Source organism: Parus major, chromosome 3 (assembly GCF_001522545.3).
Source record: "Parus major isolate Abel chromosome 3, Parus_major1.1, whole genome shotgun sequence".
Taxonomy (NCBI): domain Eukaryota; kingdom Metazoa; phylum Chordata; class Aves; order Passeriformes; family Paridae; genus Parus; species Parus major.
In genome coordinates this window covers 25214851-25237937 of record NC_031770.1, presented here as the reverse complement: position 1 = coordinate 25237937, position 23087 = coordinate 25214851, and the positions used below count along the sequence as shown (strand labels likewise).

At 38.1% G+C, this 23087-nt stretch overlaps 1 protein-coding gene across 3 annotated transcripts in view; it reads right to left on the bottom strand.

Moving 5' to 3' along the window:
* Positions 1-23087, bottom strand: part of PPM1B (protein phosphatase, Mg2+/Mn2+ dependent 1B) — a 61311-nt gene that overhangs the window by 9497 nt on the left and 28727 nt on the right. For all 3 annotated transcript variants that reach the window (XM_015621914.2, XM_015621912.3, XM_015621913.3), the window contains exons 3-6: positions 11255-12118; positions 9271-9388; positions 3344-3455; positions 153-210 (exon numbers count right to left, since the gene is read on the bottom strand). In XM_015621914.2, the coding sequence (XP_015477400.1) occupies positions 153-210; positions 3344-3455; positions 9271-9388; positions 11255-12100 (1134 nt within the window). In that variant the 5' untranslated portion in view covers positions 12101-12118. The remainder of the gene's footprint in view (positions 1-152; positions 211-3343; positions 3456-9270; positions 9389-11254; positions 12119-23087) is intronic.

Genomic DNA, 23087 nt, shown 5'->3' with positions numbered 1-23087 from the left:
AAATCCATCCAAAGCAAGGTAAAAATTTGCAGTATGCTACAATATGTATCTTGTATTTCTAATTCTTTATTCCTAGTGATGAACACTTTTGTTTAATGTATGACAACTTTGATGTTCACATTAACAAAGTAGCAATCAAAACAGGAACTTACCCCCTCATTGTCTCTGTGTGGATTCAGCCTAGTATACACATTTTCAATAATATTACGCCTAAAAAGAGAAGTTTTAAAAATAATTAAGCAAAATGAAGAATTTCAAAACATTGAGAAAAGTTTGATTAGAGTAGGTATTTTTTTTCTAATCTGCCTTTTAAAAAGAAGAAACCCACTCTGTGTCCTTACTCACTTTCAGTAAGAATTTGAGGATCTAGCAACCAATCAAGATTTGCAAAGTAAAACCACTTTCTTACCTTACCTCTCCATGGTCCACCTCTTTTTAGAGCTGCATGGTCATATTTTGTAAAGAATAACATTTAAATCTGTATTTTGCTGGTTATAAAAAAGTCTTCAATTTTGCTGGTGTTCTTGCCTTATTTCTGGATGTGGAACTTGAAGACTGTTAAGTTTTTACCTGTCTTTATTATATATACACAGGTTACAACTTGCCTACAAAATTTTCAAGTGCAGTATGCAGAATGGACAACCTCTGAGATGTGTTTTCTATTGTCTAGTCACGCTGTAGAAATTAAAACACAAAAGCCAGTAGCCAGACTCTTTTTGTAGCAGTGCCATTTAACGACAGATTTTCACAGGCAGTCAAAATAAGCACAAAAAACTTCACAAAAAATAAAACCCACCATATACACAGACTTCTGATGCAAAAAAGGTTATGTACTCACATCTTCAAATCAAAGTTAAAACAGGAAAACATTCAGACAGCTACAATAAATATGATCAAAGTTATTGACAGCTTCAACAAAAAAGAACAGCTAAGTGGACTAAGACTCTTAAGTCTGGAAGTGACCAAGATCTCTAAAAATTGTGTCTTACAGAATGAGGGGCACCAATTGTTGACTCTTCAAAAGAGCACAAAGGCATCAAATGTCAAATCAGCAGCAAATGTCTCAAATATGGCTCTCAATGCAACAAATGCCCCAGAATACAGAGGATGCTACAAGTTTGCTGAGGCTCCTTCTAAACATATTTAAGAAACCTGGAAAAGTTGCATATCTGAAGTAGTACGGGATCCATTGGGATTGATGGAAGATTTTTGTAGAGAAAATAAACTAAATCTTTTTGTCAATGACAGAGGAAAGGGTTCTCTCTATTTAGTTCCACATTTAGATGACAGAGGAATGGCACAATTCTGACTAAATGTATTACTTAAAACAAAGGCACCTCCAATGGAACAGAAAACACCAGGTCAGTCCAATCAAGACTGCCACAGAACCAGGAGCAGCCACTGCAATGGATTTAAACAGACATGAAAGTCTGCTCCTTGGGAACTACCCATTTTTTTAAATTCACTTTTCTTTCTTTCACTAGCATGAAAAGCATTTTTCTGTGCTTTTCTTTGATGGGAAAATTCAGGAGCAAGATACTGAGTGGAACTAAGGCCCAGGTGTCAGAGTAGCTCAGGACTTTTGTACACTTCAGCAACAAACCTTCATTCTTGAGGCAGCATTTGAAATCACAAGGGGATTGGAGTCAAGCCAGAAAAGTCTTTGGAGAGTAGGATTTTTTAAGATATAACAGCGCCATCAGCTGACCACAGCAGAGTTGACACTTGTACATCTGTCTCAAAAGAGTGGGCCAGCAGGGGCTTCTACATAAGTGGGAAGCTTGAAGGAAGGAATTTTACAGTGCCAATATAAATGGAGCACTGTAAGGGGGTAAGCACTTAAGGGGGTCCTAAGGTTTGCAAAAATACTCTAGTCATAATAACACTATTGCATTTCCCCAGCTCAGATGTACTAAAAATTGGGAGCTACTTTAACTGGTGCTAAAACCGTGGATGACAGCCAAAGATCTTTTTGCAACCAGATTTGAGCCAGGTCTTGGAGTTCAAACACAAGGACAAAGTGTAACTTCTTCATGACCCGGTAACATCCCAGGGTAATGAACTCAAGAAAAAGAATATTCTCTTTTTAGGACAGAAATTTTAAGTTACACAGTACATGGATTTGGGTTGTGTAGTAGTATTTTTTCCAGGACTTCCATTAATTTCCTGCAAATAAAATGAACTTACATACATCACTGCCTTTGTACCAAGTTTGAAGGCCAAGAACAAGTCTCTTAATACTGTGTAATAGTCTCTTGAAAGAAACTGCAGGTACACCCCTGAAGACAGGGGACTTTAAGAGTCAAGATAAAGAGAAAGGTACCAAAATGCAAATTCTGAACCAAGTCCATGAAAAATGTAACCTGGATCACAACAAATTAAATTTATATGTCAAGAGTCCAGAATACTACAGCAGTACATGATGTAGTTATTATTAAGTGAAACAACAGAACACAACAGTTGGGAGGCACAAAGAAGAACAGGCACACCAAAATTTCTCTGAATGCCTGGAATACACACAAGTGGAGAAACAAGCCCAGAATGTACAGATATTTCCAAGGCTAGAATGATATAATCATGGCAAACAGTACTCATTAACAAGTACATGCAATGAAAATAGATGTACACACACACACAGATGCTCAGAGAACAGGACTTTGTATTTTGTAAAATATGAATATTCCAGAAACAACATGCTCTATGCCAGGGAACAATAATGACTCCTACAGTCTGGGGAATTCCAGATTAACAATTGTTTATGCAATCCTAAATTCTTTTCATTAAAATCCTTAAGTTATAGGTTGCTAGAACATCACCATTGGGGACCCCAGAAAACCAATATATTCCTGTTAAGTTTTAAGATGCATAATCTAGTTCAATATTCTCAGTTATCTACCATTCAGTTTCAGACTAAACAAACAAAAACAATTTCTTATGAGAACGTTTGCTGAGCAAATAAGTACTGTTCCAAATTCATAACGGACATGAAGTGGTTGGGCAAACATGACATGAGGAAAACTGATCTCCTGGTATTTTGATATTCACATTGTTTGATAACTCTTAACAAATGTAAAGCAGTAAAAAGCCAAGAATCCATTTTTATTTTTTTAAATGGCCATATGGAAATAATAAATTAGTATGGTATGTACCACAATATGGTTATGTGTTTCCTCTTTACCATTCTGGAATGGGAGCCATGACACAAATGTTTATATATTGCAAAAGGTTAACTTGCATCAAATATAAAAACTTGATTTGAGTATAGCTATTACAGTAAGAAAACTTTAAAACATTCAAATGAAAGCGTCAGTAACAATTCAAGAAATTCCAGTACTGTACTCACTTGCCAGCTAAACCACCTCCTGGTGGCAAATTAGGGATATTCTCTGCAGTTAAAATACGAATAACATGAGCAAGATCAGGCATTCCTTCTTCACCCGATTTTTCCATAATTTCTAATTTAAAAACACAAGAAATCCTGAATTAATACCACCTATTGGCTAAGACACTGAAATATAAGATATTATCAGTTCTTAACAGAGGCATTATGAAAATGTTACTTGCATACAGGAAAACATCCTTTACATTTTAGGTTTTTAGGTTAACAGTCTTCGCATGGTGGAACAGAGCTTAAATTCAGTCTGTCTTTCCAGTATGCATCAAACCTTACTCTCTAAGAGAAATTGAGAAGCAGACTCTGAACTGAATGAAATACTGTGGAGACAGCAGCCTGGTCTCTCTGAAAAAGACAGCAGCTGAGAATCCGTTCCAGTTACCTTCTCCTTGCAGTGCAACACACTACATGCCATAAAGCCAATGCTTCCCCAGGAATCTGTCATTTTCATTTTAATACCTTGTATCCTCAAAGGCCCAAATCTCCAGTGCATAAACACTCTGACCACCAAGCAACAAGAGGATATATAATTTATAGATAATATTAGCATTCAAGTGGCTAAAACAGAATATGGAACTGATGAGAAATAATTAAAAGTACTTATTTTAATAATAATTAAAAATTATATTCCATTTTCAAAGCTGACACACAAGTCAAGTCCAGTGCTAATAAGTTGTTCCAGCCTGGAAAAAAACTGCCTGAACTGAAGTAAATCTTCACATATTCTCTTTCATCAGGGTTGCTGTTAAGATGAATGTGTAATATCTGTGTATACACTCACACAGGTCTAATGCTACCAGCTTCCAGTCATGAGCTTCAACTCATTCAACCACTACCACAGCATAAGAAGGTTTGGAGTTGTAGGCACAGGTCTTCTATTTTTAAGAGTGGATATTTTTTCTGAAAATTAACTAAACTAAGGAATAGAGACCTATTTCCTGTAGACATTGTTCTAGATAAAAATCTCTTCAAGAATTAAAAATTAATCCTCTCAAGTATCACCCTAAAAATGTTTCAGCCATTCGGAATCATGGCTACTCTCCAAAGATAAGAAACAAGTAATTTAATTTTCTTAAAATTGATTATATTCTGGATGACTGACTTGGATTCTGCAGTTTTTCAGTTCCTCAAGTTAGTAGAAAAGCACGCCACCTTACCTACCTCAAACTCTTCATCCCAAGTTTCCTAGTATTTAAACTTTTCTTGATGTCTATCACTTATCTAGGAAGCAAGTGATATTCAGGCTTTTCTTAGGACTCTTAGAACTACCAAGATCAACAAAAGTGCTTGGCAAGTTACTCACCCACTTCGTATGAGGCAGATCTGTCAAAGCAATCACTTGTAGAATAATTATATTACCTTGTAACAAATAAGGCACTATTATGCTTCTAAATCCCAATTTTAAACAAGCACCATACAATCTCTGCAAATAAGATAGGTGCACTACTACTAGATGTGATTAAAATTAAAGACTGTTCCATGAAACTTGATGTGTATTATCATCCATCCATCCATGATGAATCATGGCTCGCAAAGGAAATGATAGCTGAGTGTCCCTGAATCTTAGAGTTTTCATCATTCCTTTCACACATACACAAATTAGCCACAACTCCTCTTATAAATTACATCCTTTTTTACAGTTCTACTTAGTTAGAAGTAATTGTACTGCTATAATATAATTTTGGTGAGATATATTTGACAGGAAACCTTTCTTATGAATATATACCTTTTATACTAAGAGCATATCTGGTTCTGTACAAAGGAAAAATAGACAAATAGCAAGAATTAATAACTAGAAAAACTACAAACACAAGCAACTTCGAAATATTTATTGCAAGCATAAGGGTTTTATATCTTCTTAAAAAGGAATGAAAACAATCACAGCTAAAGATTGCTGTGTGTTTCTTGGTACTAGAAACATATACATTTATACTGCATAATAACTTCTCAGGGAGTGCTGAACTGAACCATGAGCATCTTCTCTCCATTTCTAGAAGGTGGCAAGTCACGAATTCTGGATGAACTAATCATTATCTTTTTCTTTTCCTGGTATTAGAGTGAGTAATTTTATCCAGAACCTGACCCCTCTCTCAAAAAAAAACCAACAAAAACAACCCTTCCTAACAGAAAATCAAGAATAAAGCAAATCAGCAAGCATGACCCACTGTCATTACACATGTCAGCAGATACACACTGAGGATGTGCTTAACAAAGGCCACCAGAGAGAGAAACCAAATGTTTTCAGAAACAGACTTACAGGCATTTACAAAGTTTTCACCTTAATCTCTGTGATGTTAAGAATAGCCCTACAGTTAGCTTTGCATTGCTAATATAATTCAGACAATTAAAGAATAATTCCTGATATTATTATATATGTATATTCATGAAAGTCCACCACAAAGTCTATTACTTTACCTTTACAACTCTTTTCACTAAAAGCCTAACACTTCACTCACAGGCATTTTAAAAAACTCAGGTAATATTTTACTTCAATTTCATATAATGCAGGTCTCCAACCAGACATTACAAGTTTTCCATGTCCCAGCACCTCCTTTCCTACCCAGCTATCAGATTATGACAAATCAGTTTTATATACAGGATATATTCCATATATGTAAAATGAATCATCCAACTCAGGGGATTAACTGAGTATTTACCAGTTAGACTGATTAAGCCTACACAGATCATGTGCCCCTACTTATGATTTGTGGGCTTAGTGTAGTGGTTCTTCGGGTTTTTGTGAAGTTCTGCAGTTTGTTATTAACTGCAATTCTGATACATCCTTCCAAATAAACTGAAACATATCAGAGAACTGAATTCACTTCTGTGCCTAGTTTTCTCTTTGTGGGACCAAACTTTGGATCTCTAAAAAACAGAGAGCAGAAAGCAGTATTTGCAAGGGGCAGTAAAGAAAGAGTGACCTAGCATAACTTCACTACTGCCCAAAACACCTGTGGAAGGTGCCCTGTCCATGGCAGTGGCATTTTAACTAGATGATCTTTAAGATCCCTTCCAACACAAACCAGTCTAACTCTGTGATTGTGCTTTGGAGATGGACCAATTAAATTACTCAAACCAGAAGCAGGGCTATGCCACAAAAGACTCAGGCACAAGCTTAACCTCATTAAGCATTTCTGTATATTCTACAAGTGGCAGCTTTGGAATGCACTTACTCACATTCTGTCAACATCAAAACCCAAACTAGCAACAGAGCATTGGTATATATTTCTTCCACTGGAAATCTCTGTAAACAATGACTTGCCGAGTTTGCTTTTCAATCTATCTGATAGAATAAAAAAGTATATCTTGGTATCAAGACAATAATTCTCTTTCGAGAACTCTGGTAAGATCTTAGGGAACTACTAACTCAACTCATTATACAAATATACAAAATCTCAGCATTCCACTTACAAATGTACAAAGAGTACATATGTTACATGTGCAATTATTAAACTGCTTTTTAGCTTTTTATTTTTTACTTTTTTAAATCTAACAAAAGCATGCCTTAAATACTGCTTTTCTGTCTGAGACAGCTTAAAATGCTCTAGTAGTGAAAAAACCCTGTTGCCTAAAAGGTTCAATAGGTTGAAATTTAAGGTCCACAAGAAAACAGAAAGAGAAAAGTATGTATCCATTAAGAACAAACACCAGTGATGAAACTAAGATTGCTTCAGCAAGCCCCAAAGGATTTCATACTAAGTTCTAATGTTGCCCTGATCTGTATTAGTCACTTAGGGAAAGAGAAGGGTTTTCCAGGAGAACTCATAGTTTACATTTTTGACAACACCTATCTTTGCAGCTTGGTAGTTACAAGACGATCTTATTTTTTTCAGAATGTTTTTACTACAGGTATAAATATAACTGTTACTGGCCATCAGCCAACTGCATATAACTTGTGAGCTGTCAACTCATTAACAAAATTTTAAAATACTGTTTTTGTTAATTTGTGTTCAAACACCACTATTTGCTTTTTGAAAGGAACAGTAAAACTCTTGAGAAAGGTATTTTAAACAAATCCATATTATCAGTGTCACAACAGATCTACCAAGCTTTTTATTTTTAGAATCAAAGACAGTTTAAACTTTTCAGGTGCAACACTTTAACACAGTTTTCTATACTAACTTAAAAGATTAATACAAAACTGATTAAGGCAGCTGTCTTAACCAAAAAGAAATTCCCCACCTTCCAAAACTTTTACCAACTCCAACACTTGAGATGACACTCTTTCCCCCATGGGGTTTTTTAAAGTCAAAAGTATTCCTGCTCACTACTTAAACCTTTAAATCAAACACTGTTTTTAAAAATTCCAACATATTTCTAAACAATTTTCCTCATGCTGCTTAGTGGTTTGAAACATTTTGCTAAGGCTTTTATCCTTTCTGAACTAATAATATTCAAGGCACATGTGCAAGGTAGACTGCTTAAGTCTCTTAAGCTTAAGTTTCACAACTTTTTTTTTTCCTTTTAATTAAGAAGACTGTGTCAAAATTACAATTTCATAGAATTTATGAATGCAAAAATTTGTTAAAATTCAAATAGATATTTCAAGTTCTTCTGAAGTCTGTTTCATTTACTTTCTCCACTCCTTGTCATAATTTCTCAAATATGCTGTCATTTCTTGCTAAATACTTGCCTTTTAAAGGCCTTGAACTCTGTCCAATTAGCAAAACACAGAATGAGACATGGAACTCAAGCAGGGAAAAAAAAATCAAGAGCTGAAGCAACAGAAGTTTAAGCTTTGGAGCAATTAATTTGTCTGAAGCACTTTAGCTAAACAATCATTCTGAGTTATATTTGCAATGACTCCACAACAGTTTGGACTACGAACTCTGAACTATTTTTTTGGTGTATGTATTATTTAGTTAAATGTGACAGTAGAGCTAAAAATAATCAGTTAATAGTTTCATTAATCCAAACACTCTGATCACAAGCTATTTCACAGCTTTCCTATTAATTTAAACATTCACTTCTAAAAGCAATATCATCCACTGCAGTTCCATATATTTTTCACCTATCTGCTAACAGAGAGCAGCCACCAAGAAGTTGGAAATACTAACCTGTAACCCCTGTGCACACCTGACTGCTGCCAGTGAAGGCAACTGCTCCTGGCTCTCTCCCAGAGCCTATTAACAGCTCATGTACTCTACTCTGACACAGAAGATAACAGGTATTTGTCTTAACTAGTGTCATCTAGGAAGCCTGGGATGTAAGCCAAATTCCAAGAAACAGGCCTAGTGTTACCATTTGAAGTGACCATAAAAGCTCTCTAATCTCAACAGAAATTACAAATATACAGCCCATTTCAATTTAGATCCCATTTAAACAAGAGGAAAAGACACCACACACAACAGCTGTGTGCTCAGAGATAACTTGTACCTGAAGACCATCATACATATATATTAAAATTAGGGTGGCTGCATCAACTCTAGATTGCTGGGACATTGACACAAAAACCCAATACAGCTGCTTCTTTCCATCAAAAACTTGCACAGAAAAAGGGAAGAAATAGTACAAATATCCCCTTTAATATTTCATAAGCTGGACATTAGCAAGATCACAATTTACTGAGCTGATACAACACTCTGCAAGGTCAGTAGCTGTATTTTAACCTATGAAGACAACAATAAAAACTTAAAGCTCACATTAAGAAAACGTTTGCAGAATACCAGGATAAACTAAGCACATAGCCTAAAACATTCTTCCTGATGTACAAAAGTTCAGAGTTATAACCATGCCTGAATTTAACCCAACATAACATGGCATAATGTCCTCCATGGCTTTTGCTTTCATGCCCAAGATAGTTACGACAACATTGTGCTCACTATCACAAGCAAACTGATTTGTTCACTATCTAGTGAACTGAGTGGACTTCTTACCTTCGACCCGTGATTCCAAGTACTTATCCAACTCAGCATCTTTTTTCACTGCTTCCTCTGAGACCTTAGGAGCATTTGAAAAACAAACTAATACAATACTCATGTTATCACGACTCCCCTATGTGACAAAAAAGAAAGAGAAGTTAGTACCTTCAGTCTTATTCTTCATCTTTTTAGTCTAATCAGATTTGTACTTTTTCCAAATATAGTACTGAAGATAGACTTGGAAAAATAAAAAGAAACCCTGAAAAAATCCTCTATTTTCATCAATAAGAACCTCTCTGTGTCCCAACTACACTGCTCACTAGGATTAATTTGACTGATTTTGACTGAATATTCTTAGCATTGAAGTCTAAATAATTAATGGACTTACACACATGTCAACCATTTAAAAATAGTAGCAATAAAACAGGTCAGAAATTAGATAGTCATGTAATGTTACCTTAAGCCAAATTGTAAAACAACACCTGTTGCAAAATGAAATGCAGAATCCTCCTTTATACTATTAGAATAGCTTAGCTCAAGCAACTAATTTGTTTTAGTTGCAGGGCATTCATGTAAATCATTACATGCATTATAAGTCTGTTTATTCAAATGCACCTGTGTCACACAGCACACCTTGAAGCAAGTATAAAATATAAATGTTTTGTATGGCTAAGCAGATCTTGCAGACTTATCATGTGCTCAGAAATATCACCCAATGGCTTTTTTAGATAATTTTAATGCCAGTTCTTTACTAACATACTCTGATACCATTTTCCTGCTGATATTTAATTTTCAAAATTATAATTCACATTCAAATTTAAAAACACAATTCTAAGTCTCTTACAAGGGGATCCAGCAGAATCATAATTTAAACTACTGGTTTGAAAATCAAATCCTCACTTTTTTTTTCAGGTAGAATATTAAATACCATTAGTCACTGCATACTGTTGCTGTCTAAACCCAAGCTACTGGATAGCTCTAATCAGCTATCACAACAAATCCTTCTCCTGAAGCAATTAAGAATTTGACATTAGAATGGATTCCTTCAGAAATACTGCTTATGCGTTAACCTATGTTCCCTCTTGTACCAAGCATGTTAGGACACCTATCACTTAGTATTATGTGGTACAATCCACAGCCTGAAGACATAATACAACATTCTAATATTGTTAAAGAGATTCAGGATCTGACTTTGGAAAATAAACATGTGGTCAGCACTCAGTTTTACTGGAAGAATCCAAGAGTGACCATCCTTTAACAAGGCTGGTTGAGGCCTTGTTCAATCATACACTGTATATGCTGGAATACAACCCTATTTCAGGAAAGAACACACAACTTACCCTTTAGAGTTCCAGCTGTGAATTTTAGTATTTTCCTCAAAATTGCATGTTTAGTCTGTGGTCTAACAAAGGAACTCTGTTTGTACTAGCAGGAGCTGCACGTTTCAGGGAATGCTGGAAATGGAATACCTATTTAGCATATGCAGACCAGCCAGTAGTTGCTCCAAACTAAATTTGAGGAGTGGAACCAAGCTCAGATGCAAAGGTGGTGTTACTCCATCTAAGCTACAGTGAGCTGAGGGCACAGGTGACAGACAAACAACACCTTGAAGAGGAGATGCTGCTAACACTGGTTTTCCGTAAAGGATACAAACACTATTCAACTTCAAAGAACAAAAAAACCCACAAAGTACCTTCCTCAGAATAGATTAGTTTTATAAATTTTGTATTTAGAATCAAAGTTTAGAGCTGGAACTATATGCAAGCATTACTTGAGGAAAAAAAAGCCAGCCTTTATTTTTGCAATTGCTATCAACTTTCCAAGCATATAGGCTGAGGCTTTATATTCTTCAGCAAGGATATACAGTCAAATGGGTACAGAAATTTGAAGAAAAGAAGTTGGAGAAGGGAAACAGTAGGCCAGGAACAGCTGTTAAGACTGTACCCATCTAACCAGAAGATACTTTTAGAACAGCTGTTTGGAGAAAACAGGTACATACCTTATGTAAACAAGTGTCCACTACCCAATTGCACACTGTTTCCAGGTCATTTGATACTTCAAGTCTAGACTTTACAAATTCACAGAGCTCTTCATTGCTCATTACATCCCAGATTCCATCACAAGCCAGGATGATAAACTCGTCTTCTTCTGCCCTTAAAATTTCACACACCTCAGGCTCTGGAGAAACAAGTTGTTCTGTAGGGCCTTTACCATCAACACATTTGTAGTCGTAGTCCCCCAGAGCTCGAGAAACTGCCAATGAACCATTAACACGCTGAATCATTACACTGCCTCCTGCATTCTGGATTCGCTCTTTCTCCCTTGGGTTGCAAGGTTTGTGATCCTGTGTTGAAAAACAGACTTGTCCATTCCTATAGAGAACAGCACGTGAATCACCACAGTTGATAAAGTATACATGCTCAGGTGAAATCATAACTCCTACTGCTGTTGAGCCACTTCTGTCCATGCCATTTCTGAGGTCTGCAAAATTGCGCATATACTCATCAATTTTCAAAAAGCCAGTTCTGATTCCACTCTTGACATTTTCCACTGAAGGTTCAAGAGCAGATCCAGGTTTTTCTGTCGCCCTAAAGTCTTCATTGTTAGTGATGTGTTCTAATAAATGAGTGGAGCAGTAATTTGCAACACGAGATCCTGCGTGACCATCATAGACAGCAAAAAAGGACCAGTCCTCTAAGCCATGGGGAATACCTACAACAGCTGTGTGAGCATCTTCCATTTCCACTCTCCATCCCTGCATACTGCTGAGGCCATAACGCAAGCCATTCCCTGCACCATGAGCATTATGTTTTTCAGTTTTTGGTTTATCCAAAAATGCACCCATGTTTATGCAATATTGAATCTGGAAAACAGAGAGAAGAAGTCTTATTTATAAAGCCACTTCATTCCACATAATCTTTGTTGTCCACTTCCTGTGTTCCTTCTCCTTTATAAAACAAGCGATATAGCATGCACACATGCAAAGTCAACAACTATATTGGAGGGAAAAAAATGAATACGTGACATGAATGAAGTGTGAATTTACAAACCTCTGTTTGCATTTTTAGCCTTTTTTTTTTTGTTGGGGTACTGCCTTTTTTGAAGAGCTACTTAATAAAAATTAAACAAACAATCTCCATATGAAGGCAAAGTAGTTCACATACCTTTGCAGCCCTGCTGATTTTGCCATCCGCTGCAGAGACTAATTTACGACAGAAAAACAACAACTATATCACTTGTACTTTCTTTCCAGTTTTACTGTGGCATGAAAAAAATCAATTCATGTCCATAAATAACGACTAGTCACGCTAGCTTTGCATGTACCAAACTACTTCTGTATTCTTGTAAGGCACAGCAAAAGTGACCACAGGGGAACACAGACCATCTGCCAAAGGAACCAAGGCAGTAATTTCCACTTAAATACAAGAAAACCTCTCAAAGCAATCTTTTAACAAATTATACTTAGTCCTTCATAAAAAAAAATTCAATATTTATTATAGAATCACAGAATGGTTTGTACTGCAAAAAAACCTTGAAGATCATCTTCTTCCAACCCTCCTCGCCATGGGCAAGGACACCATCCACTACACCAGACTGCATAAAGCTCCATCCATCCTGGCCTTGAACATTTCCACGGATGGGGTATGCACAGCTTCTCTGGGCAACATCTTCCAATGTCTCACCTTCAGAGTAAAGAATTTCTTTCTTATTTCAATTCCAAACCTACCCTCTTATAGTTTGAAGGCATTTCCCTGTCCTATCACTACACTCGGCCAATAGTCCCTCTCCAGCCTTCTTGTATGAAGGTACTTCGGGTACTTAAAGGCCTCTGTAAGATCTCCCCAGGCTGAACAACCTCAATCGCAGCCATCCCTCAGACTTTCATGTGCTTACATGGGATTTTAAATTCAAAGGTCCTGATGTTAAAATTTATTCGATTTTCAATATTAAATTCAACAAGAGGTATGATCTAAGGGAAGTAAATAATCCACAGAAAGTTAGAAGTTCTTCAGTATTTGGAGATCATCTCCAGAATGCAAGCTCCCAGGAAAAATGTGAATAATCTACATTGAAGCTTTAGAAGGCTTCTGATTTCCTCTCCTGTACTAGACTCAAGGGTTCTACACAGACCTGAAAAACAACCTTGCCATTTACAAAGTCAGTAGAGAATACATTCGTTAATCCACAGATCTCAGAAACGCAGATACCACAGCTTCAGACCATGCTAAAAGTCATCACCTTATGAAATCCTTAGACATGAAAATTTCATCCAAAAAGAAATGGCAAGAATTCTGCCATGACTGATCCTGAGCAGTCACTTGTCTCTGACAGAGCAGTACCCACCTACAGAGTTTATAGAGTCATGAAAATCCAGTTCAAGAATGTGTTGCCAGCCAGGATGAGATCAATTAATCCTCACTTCTGCCATTTCCCTCACCTAAATACATATGAAGTATAATACAGAGGACTAGATACAACCAAACTTCATACTACCTCTCTGATCTCCATGCAGTGCTGAAGATCCCCACCACTACAGAGGCCACAACAGCTTGCTCAGCAGTTTTTTGTAACATTGTGAATAGGTAGAAATGACACAAAAAGTGTATCCATCACTGAGGTATGTAGTCAAAACTTTGCATAACCCCTTCTCTCAAAACATCTGATTTTGCTTTCAAAACAAACAAAATTCATCTGTGAGAGTAAGCAAGGCAGTGCAACATAACACCACAAGAGTTCTCAGCAACCAAAGTTCTCAGTTAAGAGCTGAACAAGTTCCACATAGTTTAATAGTGCAACTAATATCAGTAAAGGAGACTTGTGAAAGGATTCTAATATCTCACAATCAGCTATTCACAAACTGCACACAACATAAAACTATTTTAAAAGCACAAGAAACATTCTTACCAGTAAAACTGTCATACAGGACTGAAATGTTGCCAAAATGAGATACCCTCCAATACTTCATACCTTCTATGAAGTTCCTTTAATTGTGTTAAGTATGTCCTTACATTCTTATAACCAAAAATGTGGAAGAAATCATGTGACTAAATTAGGAAAAAGATGAAAAACTATGTAAGTGGAAAGGCCTGTGAGCTCACTATTGTGTTTTATATCCACAAAATAAAACATGCTTTAAAAAAACCAACCCCCAAAGACATGTGTTTTACTTGTTTCATAACTAGTTTCACTTTTTTACAACTCATAACAAACTGGAAAACAGAAAATCACACCATTCAAGATGATGTTCTTAATATTCTAAATATCCCATTTAATATTGCAAATAAAGGATGCAGAGATTGATTTGCTAGCAGTAAGTCTGGGAATGAACTTGTGTTCTTTGCCTCTTAGGCCTTCATCACATATCTCCTGAAAGAACACAGCTCTACCTTCTCTATCCCTCTCATGACAGTGTTGGAAGACAGCTTGGCCTTTTCTCCTCCACACTGAAGAAACTCTCATCTCCCCTCTCCTCACACATCACAGGCTCTGGCCCCTCAATAACAGAGTGCTTCTCTGCTCAGCTTGCTCCTCCATGTCTGCACCTTTCTTGTACTGGGAGGTGAGCAGTCCACACTGCATTCCTGATGCAGCCTCACAAGGTCCAAATAGAGGAAAACCTTCATTTCTCCCAAAATGCTGGATATACCTTTTCTAATAGGCACTAAACTTTTCTCCCTTCAGACACACTGCTCTCTAATGTTCAACTCATTTGTCCTGGCTCTCCACCAGGACCCACCCCATGGTTCTCTTTGACAAATCTCATTCCTCAGCAGTCATCAGTGGGGCGGTACATAGGGACAAGGTTACTTTATTCCAGGTACATGACATGATTACACCTCCTGCAGTTACTATCAGACCACTGGTCCAGCCTACCAAGATTTATCTACTGTTAGGGCCTACCCTTGAGCTAACTGACCACTCACTCGTATCACCTATTTTAAGCATGAATACCCTTCCACTGTTCAAGCTTTTAACAAAGACTTTGTCGTACTTCCTCTTAGTCAAAAAATCTCAACATTTCTTGAGGGAGTTAAGGCATTAAGCCCCAAATATTTTTGCAGAGCAAGATTTAGTCTCAAGATAAAACCCACCAGAACACATGAAGCACCCACCTGCAAATCAGTAATTCAGTCATGACTTAAATCAGCATAAACTCAAAAATTCAGTATCCTTTAGTATTAAGATTTATTTTCCAAAGATCCCATTTTTGTATGAAATTTAATTGATTAACAGATTGGTTTGAGAAAACATACTAATTTCCTTGTGGTGAAAATGTTTTCCCCACATAAAACTTTTAGTTGAAACTTTCAAAATCAGGAAGACCAAGTCTACTGTAATCCCCAAAATTCTCTTGGAAATAGAGAAGGCCTAGTTCTTGTCCATGCTCCACAGACCATTCTTTAAAATACCATATATTACTCAGATCAAAAATGAAACCCTAGGATTCTCTTCTCCTTGTAGTCTTTCCAACCCTGGAAAAGGTTGGGAAAAACATAAAATAATGATAATCAAAATGTTTTAAAAGATCTATTGCCTGGCAGGACCAATAATCACCAAGGCTCAAAGGCTTTTGGAAGGCCTTTACAGAGGATAAATTATTTATAGGAAGAAATTACTGGCCTTTGCCCCTCTCTGGCAATGAAGAAGTTGAATCTGAGCAATATGCTACCAAAGCAGAGGCTCCAACTAGCTCTCTAGCCTAGTGCTCACTGTTCATCTCTAGTCTAACATAGCTGTCATTTCCAACAGAGTTCAGGGCAGCAAGTCTCTAACGAAAGCTGACATCCCAGTGCAAAAATCTAACCCAAGGCTTACTTCTCTGAAGTTCCAACCTGTATTTTTCTCTAATACTTTCTACCAGAGTGAAGTCCTGTGTATAGTCCTTATCTCTTATACAGGCAAGATAGGCAACCATTCAGGCTGAGGAAACCAAAGGCATCTAGCCTTTTGACAAATAGAAGAATGATGGCAAAAGTCATGTCCTCTGACATGCAAGAAAAATTTGTGGTCAACATCCTTTCTGCTCCAGCTACACAGTGAAGATTCTCTGGTATTAGATCAGCCACACAGGAAAGTGCCTTAAAATCAGCTGTGCTCGTATTTCCGTTTAAAAGACAAACACCAACTGCTGATTTTCTCCAAAGATCTACTTAAAAATTGACAAATATTCTTGCTTAGGTATAGATAATCATTCTTTTCTACTATATCATAAAGGGGAAATAGGCGGCTACTTTAAGTGAAAAGCAGGATCCTTTCAATTTAGATTTATATTTAACAGGCAGAAATATTTGCTTGATGACTGTCATAAAGGCCAGAGCTGTCATGACTTGAGCTGGGACAAAGTTAACTGTCTCCCTAGTAGCTGGTTAAGAGTTGTGCTTTGGATACAATATAAGAATAATGTTGATAACACACTGAGGTTTTTAGCTGTTGCCAAGTACTGCTAGCTATACCAACTCAAGGATATTGACAGCTGTCATACCTTGTCAGGGAAAAGGTGGGAGTGGCACAAGAAGTTATGAGGGACACAGCCAGGACAGCTGGCCCAAACTAGGCAAAGGGATATTCCATACTGTATGAATATATATTATGCTCAATATATAAGCTGGGAGGAAAGCTGGCCAAGGCTACTGCTTGGGAATGACAGGGCATTGGTCAAGTGAGTGATGAGCAACTGCATTGTGCCTCACTTGTTTTTAATTCTTCTATTATAATTTTCTTCCTTTTCTGTCCGGTTAAACTGATGTTATCACATCGGTAGGATGTTATCACAACTCACAAGTTTACTCACTTTTATTCTTCTGATTCTCACTTCCATCTGACTGGGTCAGGGTAGTGAGTGAGCAGCTGTGTGGTACACAGTAGCTGGAGTCATTTTTGGTGCCCAACACAGGGCATGACAGGTTGAGATAATGACAAATCTGACCAGAACGTATTAGAAGAAATTTGTATTCAATATATTAGCCACCGGTCACAGTGGTGATGTATTTGCTCTCAAAGTTGGTGCTTTTGTTAGTGAAAATGCATTATATAATACTTTACTTGTATATATTGCCCGCTATGCTGATTGTCACCCATGGGAACTGGGCTACGGTTTTGTTGCTGTACTCTGTAACACCGGCTTATAATATGATAGAACTGACGCTCATGAAACTGAACTGGTATTTGTACTCAGCACGGCCCACATCTCCATACTTTGAGAGCCATCTATAGGAAACTACTAATAATTACAGCTTTTACCTCTTTTCCTCAGAGACCCAATCCATGAGGGAGACTGGTACCTCCCTTCATCTTCCCTTTCTCCTCTGGGCTAATTAAACAGCACTTGGGAACTTTTAATAACCTTGGGATGTTCAAACCAGCATTCCTATTGCTGTGTCATCTGAATGTGTTCAAGGTCTTGTTGAACAATGATTTTAGAATGCCATCCAGCCCTGAGGCTGGTTAGCAGTAAGTGGAAGGGTGTGGGATAGTATGGGCAAGTGTCTAGGACAGTGGGCACCTCCAGTGCTTTGGAATTTCAGCCCTAAACAAGTGCAAAATCTGGAAAGACTAGTTAAATATTTGGAAAAACTATGCTGCCACCCTGACAATTCCAGAGAGACAAAACTCATGGCAACATGCTGTGGCCTGGCCCAGGCTTACTGAGCCATGTTCAGTACTGTACAGTACCCTTGAGAGAAAGAAAAGGCCTCTGGATGTGATGACAAAATGATGGGCACAGGGGCTACTCCAATCCCAGTGACTTACTGTGGTTTAACCAACACACCAACTCATGCCTGTATCAGCCCCTGCTATACATAAGGAGAGAGATATGTGGAGGTGAGCTCATTTAGTGAGGGATGAAGCAGCAGGGCTATCACAAGAAGAGGTAGGGGAAGAGGTAGAATGCATAAAAGACATAGTTAACCATCTGATCCCTATCCTTGAGCAAGCTGTGACATATGCAAAAATATTTCAGCCATCATCCAGGCAAGGGCATCACCTGGCTGCTCCAATGCTGGAATAACAGGCCCAGTAACCTGGAATTAAAGGGTAGAGAGGTCAAACAGCTGAAACCCCATTCTACAGAAGTGGGCATTAACAAAGCAACTGGAAAAGGGGCACAAGCCCTCAGTGTCTGGAAGCGACTCCTGTCAGGTATGAAGGGACAAGTATTCCTTCAAGGAAGATGTTATGCCACCCAGGCAAGTGGACCGTCACAGATAGAGGCATCCAGTATCTGAGGCAACTAGCCATGCTGGAGGAGATTTATAATGATGAGGACAACAAGCAGTTATCCAAAGACCCAGATGAGACCAAGTGTACACAACCCATGTGGTGGAAGTTTGTATGGGATGCACCATTGTCATACACCAACTAATTGGCAGTAATGACCTGGAAAGTTGGAGAGACAAATGGTGGATAAATTGGCCAACTCCAATAATACAAACAAAATGCCTCTTCCTCACTACAGACCTGTATCTTGGTTGTGGACAGGAAAGAAGGCAGATGCATCCTGTTCTCCACCTGTATGGACCAGTGTCCCAACTACTAGGAGTAAGCATAAACAGCACAGGCCACCCTGTGCGACCACAGAGAGCACATGAGGAAATGTGATGGAAAAATCTACCTTGACCCTACAGGCAAAAGTAGGGAAACAGCAAGGAGAATCATGAGAGGGTTACTGCTGAACATTGCTGTTCCAGTCTCTAGTGGGCAGTTCCCCAGAGTGAAGGGGTTACTCTTACTCCTGATCTTCAAGGGACTCTGAATCACATTTACAAGAAGTGAATAAACAGTAAATACTATAACCAGGACTAGAGGGGGCCCTGCCTCCAGTTAGGTGCAGGAAAGAAACAGCTGGGTTTAGTGGACTGTGTGGATTGGATGGCCTGGCACAACAGACCCACAGGAGTCAAAGGCTCTAGCAAACACTGCTTCACAGGGGCAGGCACCATCTGCTTCTGGAGTGGCAAGGCAGTCCCAACAACTAACTTAGTTGGAGGACAAACTGAGCTTGCCGGGAATGAGTGGCAAAAGCACTCCATTGTGACTGGCCCTGAGACTCCAGTGCATCCTTTGCCTAAACTGTCTCACGAGGATGTACTTCAAGGACTCAAAAAGGTACTGCTGGGCTTTTGGTATAGCTGCCTTGGAGACAGTAGAAATTAAACAGCCATTGACCTTGCCCCATCTCCTGCAGGACACTTCTGGTGCAGGTCAAACAACAGGCACCATAACAATGGTACATTGACAGCGATATCACACCTGCCACTATCCATAATATGATTGGTCATATGGACAGCCAAGGAGTGATCAGCAGAATTCGCTCAGTCTATAATAGTTCCATATAGCCAGTGCAGACTAACAGTAGACTGTCATGGCCTGAATGAAGCCATGCCACCTCCGAGTCCAGCCATGACAGACCTGTTGGAACTTTAATACAAACTGAAGTCAGAGGCAGCCAAGCAGTATGCCACAATTGATGCTGGTACAGTTTTCTCAAGCCATTGGCAATAGAGTGCAGGCCCATCCAGTACACCTGGAATAGACTATCCATTAGCCATGGACTGATCTAAACAGCACTGAAACAAGGAAAAACTCTGGAACACTTAATACATTGATGACAATATTGTGTGAGACAATACAATAACAGAAGTTTTTGAGAGAGAGAAAAGTAGTTCAAATCCTTCTTAAAACTGGTTTTGCCATAAAATAAAAAAAGGTCAAAGGACCTGAATAGGAGATCTAGTTATCATCCACAGGACTGCATTTGCTCAAGGACCTGGGTGCACTTGGTGGGTTAATGCAGACAGATGGGGAAGTCCAATGTGTACCTCAAGGGGATTTGATTGTGGGTAAGAGCAGCTAATTATTTAAACTGTATTATGTTGTTTGCTATAAAATACTGTAGGTCATCACTTCCATGGTTGTTAAATGCCATATCAATGGTACTGTAATAGCATTACCCAGATTAATGAAGAATGGAATTTTGATGATAGAACCAGACCAGCACAGCAGTGACGGAACTAGCACTGGCTTCAGCATAAAACAAGCAAACCCTACACACATTTTCTCCTGCCATGAAAGACTACTATGACAGATGAAGCCCAAAGTCATGGACTAAAACTCAACAAACATTCTGAAGGGATGGCCCATATACTATGTGAATGATATCTCTGTGTATATATATCAAAATACCGGAAAGGTGATAGTGATTACTTGGGTGTATTGGAAAGTGTGGGACTTGGTAGGATGCAAAGGGTATAAAGTAAGGAGTAGATATAGCCCTGCTTTCAGGTGGGATAGAGTTAATTTTCTTCCTCATAGCTGGTATAGAGTTGTGGTCTGGATGCAGCATAAGAATAAAGTTGATAGCAACAACTAAAAATACCAGTGTGTTATGTAGCGTTTATGCTAAGTCCAGGACTTTCTTGATTCTCATATCCTGCCAATGGAGAAGGCTGGAGTGGCACAAGTAGTTGGGAGGAGACACAGTCATGACAGCTGGCCCAAACTGGCCAGAGACACTCCATATGACATCATGCTCAATCTATAAACTGGGGAGAAAGCTGGCCAGGGGCTGCTGCTCACGTTGGTTGGCAAGTGGTAAGCAACTGCATTGTGGATCACTTGTTTTGCATATTTTAATTATTCTTCTTCATTCCCTATCCCATTAAAAAGCCTGTGTCTCAACCCACGAATTTTCTGGTTTTTATGATTCTCTTTTCCATCCCACTGGGGAGGGAGAAGGTGGAGTGAGCAAGCAGCTGTGCAGTTCTTAGTTGCTGGCTAGGGTTAAACCATGACAGCAACCAACACATAATTAGATTATAAAGGTCTAAAAGCCATAATCAAAGTTTTTGTAGATACTATAAAATAATTTTCACATCACATGTCAGTTTCATAAAAAAGATCAGACCTGAACTAATACCACTTTGACAGCCAACAGTCCCAAAGGCAATAATGTATCTTTTCATAATATGAGAATGGTCCAACATAGATCTTTTGGGCTTAGATCATAAAAGTGTACTGTAAAATGTCTCTTCCTCAGAAGGATTCTCTCAACAGGCTAGTCATTTCTTATAAGTCAGTGCTGTGGAAAAGAAACAGTGCCAGAGTTTTCTGTTACAAAGCACATGTGCTCCAGCTATAAAAAAAGAATGACATTTCAAAAGAAAAAATGCTCCACTAGATATTAAAGATGTAAATGATACAAATAATCAAAGTATCCATGACAAACAACTTCAAAACTTATGTGAAATGCAGGAAGAAATAACTTTCCTGGTTTAAGTAAAAAAAAAATAAATCAAAGTTTAGTCTTGGCAGAAAGCTCCTCTGTCTCCATCTTGCAGTCTCTCTCTCTAGTGTGTGTTATGTGCACACAGACTTTATTCAGCACATCTGTCTACACATACTGTAGATAGTTTTGATTTTTGATCCCAGGAAATTTGGTCTTGCTTCAAACTTACCAATCTTCAAAATACTGGCACTACATGAATTTACCTCAAGCCAATAGTTTTTGGAGCTTGGTTGTAACAGCTATTCTAATTATGCAGCCAAAAATGCTGGCAGAGTCAAACAAATGATTGCAACCTAAGAATAAGATCTGAATATTCTATTTGCACTTAAAAATTAACTACATAGAAGAACAGTTATTAGCATTCCTGGGTTTCATCTGGAGGATTTGGGTTTGCTTTTAGGTAATCTGTGGCCATGTGTGTTGGCTTTAGCAAGGATGTCAGCTGACCAAAGATACTAACAGAAAGAAATTAAGTATCAACAGAATATAACAATATCGACCCTCCCACCAAAAACCTTTACCGCCAAGATGTTGTGAAAGAAGCCAAAGAGGCTTTTAAACCAGGAAGTAAAAAAAATTTTGCAAGTCCTCCCAATTATCAGGTAGCATACATGCCTAAGAGCTACAGCTGTAATTGTAAAATTAATTTCAGCACCTCTATTGTTACCACAGGTGGGGAAAAGAACTAATAACAAAGATAAACAAAACACAACTTTTCCCCACCACACTTCTTTTAATCAGCAAGTTATAAAGGAGATGAAGATTTCAGAATGAACTTCAGCTACTTCAAATTGGTCTGGAAGTACAAAACAATCAGAGGCGTAATTTAATGCTGTAGATTCACATCTGTTTTCAATGTCTGTAGCACTACCTGAAAACATTAACATTTCTGCTCTGCCTCAGCTACTCACCCCTACATTGTGCCAGCAATTTCCTTTCTTTCAGAATTGCTGGCTGAGATGTTTTTGTCCTTACTCTCTGAACTGTTTCACCGAAAAAGAGCAAAGTTAGCTTTAGTATTTTGAAACTTCGTGATTTTGTCTGCAGTGGGTTTGGAAGCAGCAGTTTAGATAGCAGATCCAAGGGGGCTGTAACTTTCAACAGAAAAGACAAAGAAATAGAAAAAAGCACCAGGAGCTAGGTTAAGGGCTATAACCTTTCTAGCTTTGTTAACACAAGAAAAACATCCTTGTGGTCCTTTCAGAGATCAATTTTATAGTCTGCTTTCTTGCACTTTACTAAAATATGGATGATGCTACTTAATTACAGATCTTCCGCATCAGCTTATGTGACAACCATCTGTCTCCCATGGACAAACTGCATACTTCATGCTGAGGCTTATTTTTTGTGGAATGCAGCTCAATAGGTATAGAGATCATACCTCAGATATTCAAGATGAACTTCACAAAACCTTGAAAGTGGACTCTGAATCTAACTTTCTAATTAATTACTGCACTTAGTACCAGGTCATCAGTGCCCAGGTTGATGAATTTTTTAGTCACAGAACTTCTACCATGCAGCTTCCTTCTTATTAAAAGTAGCAATG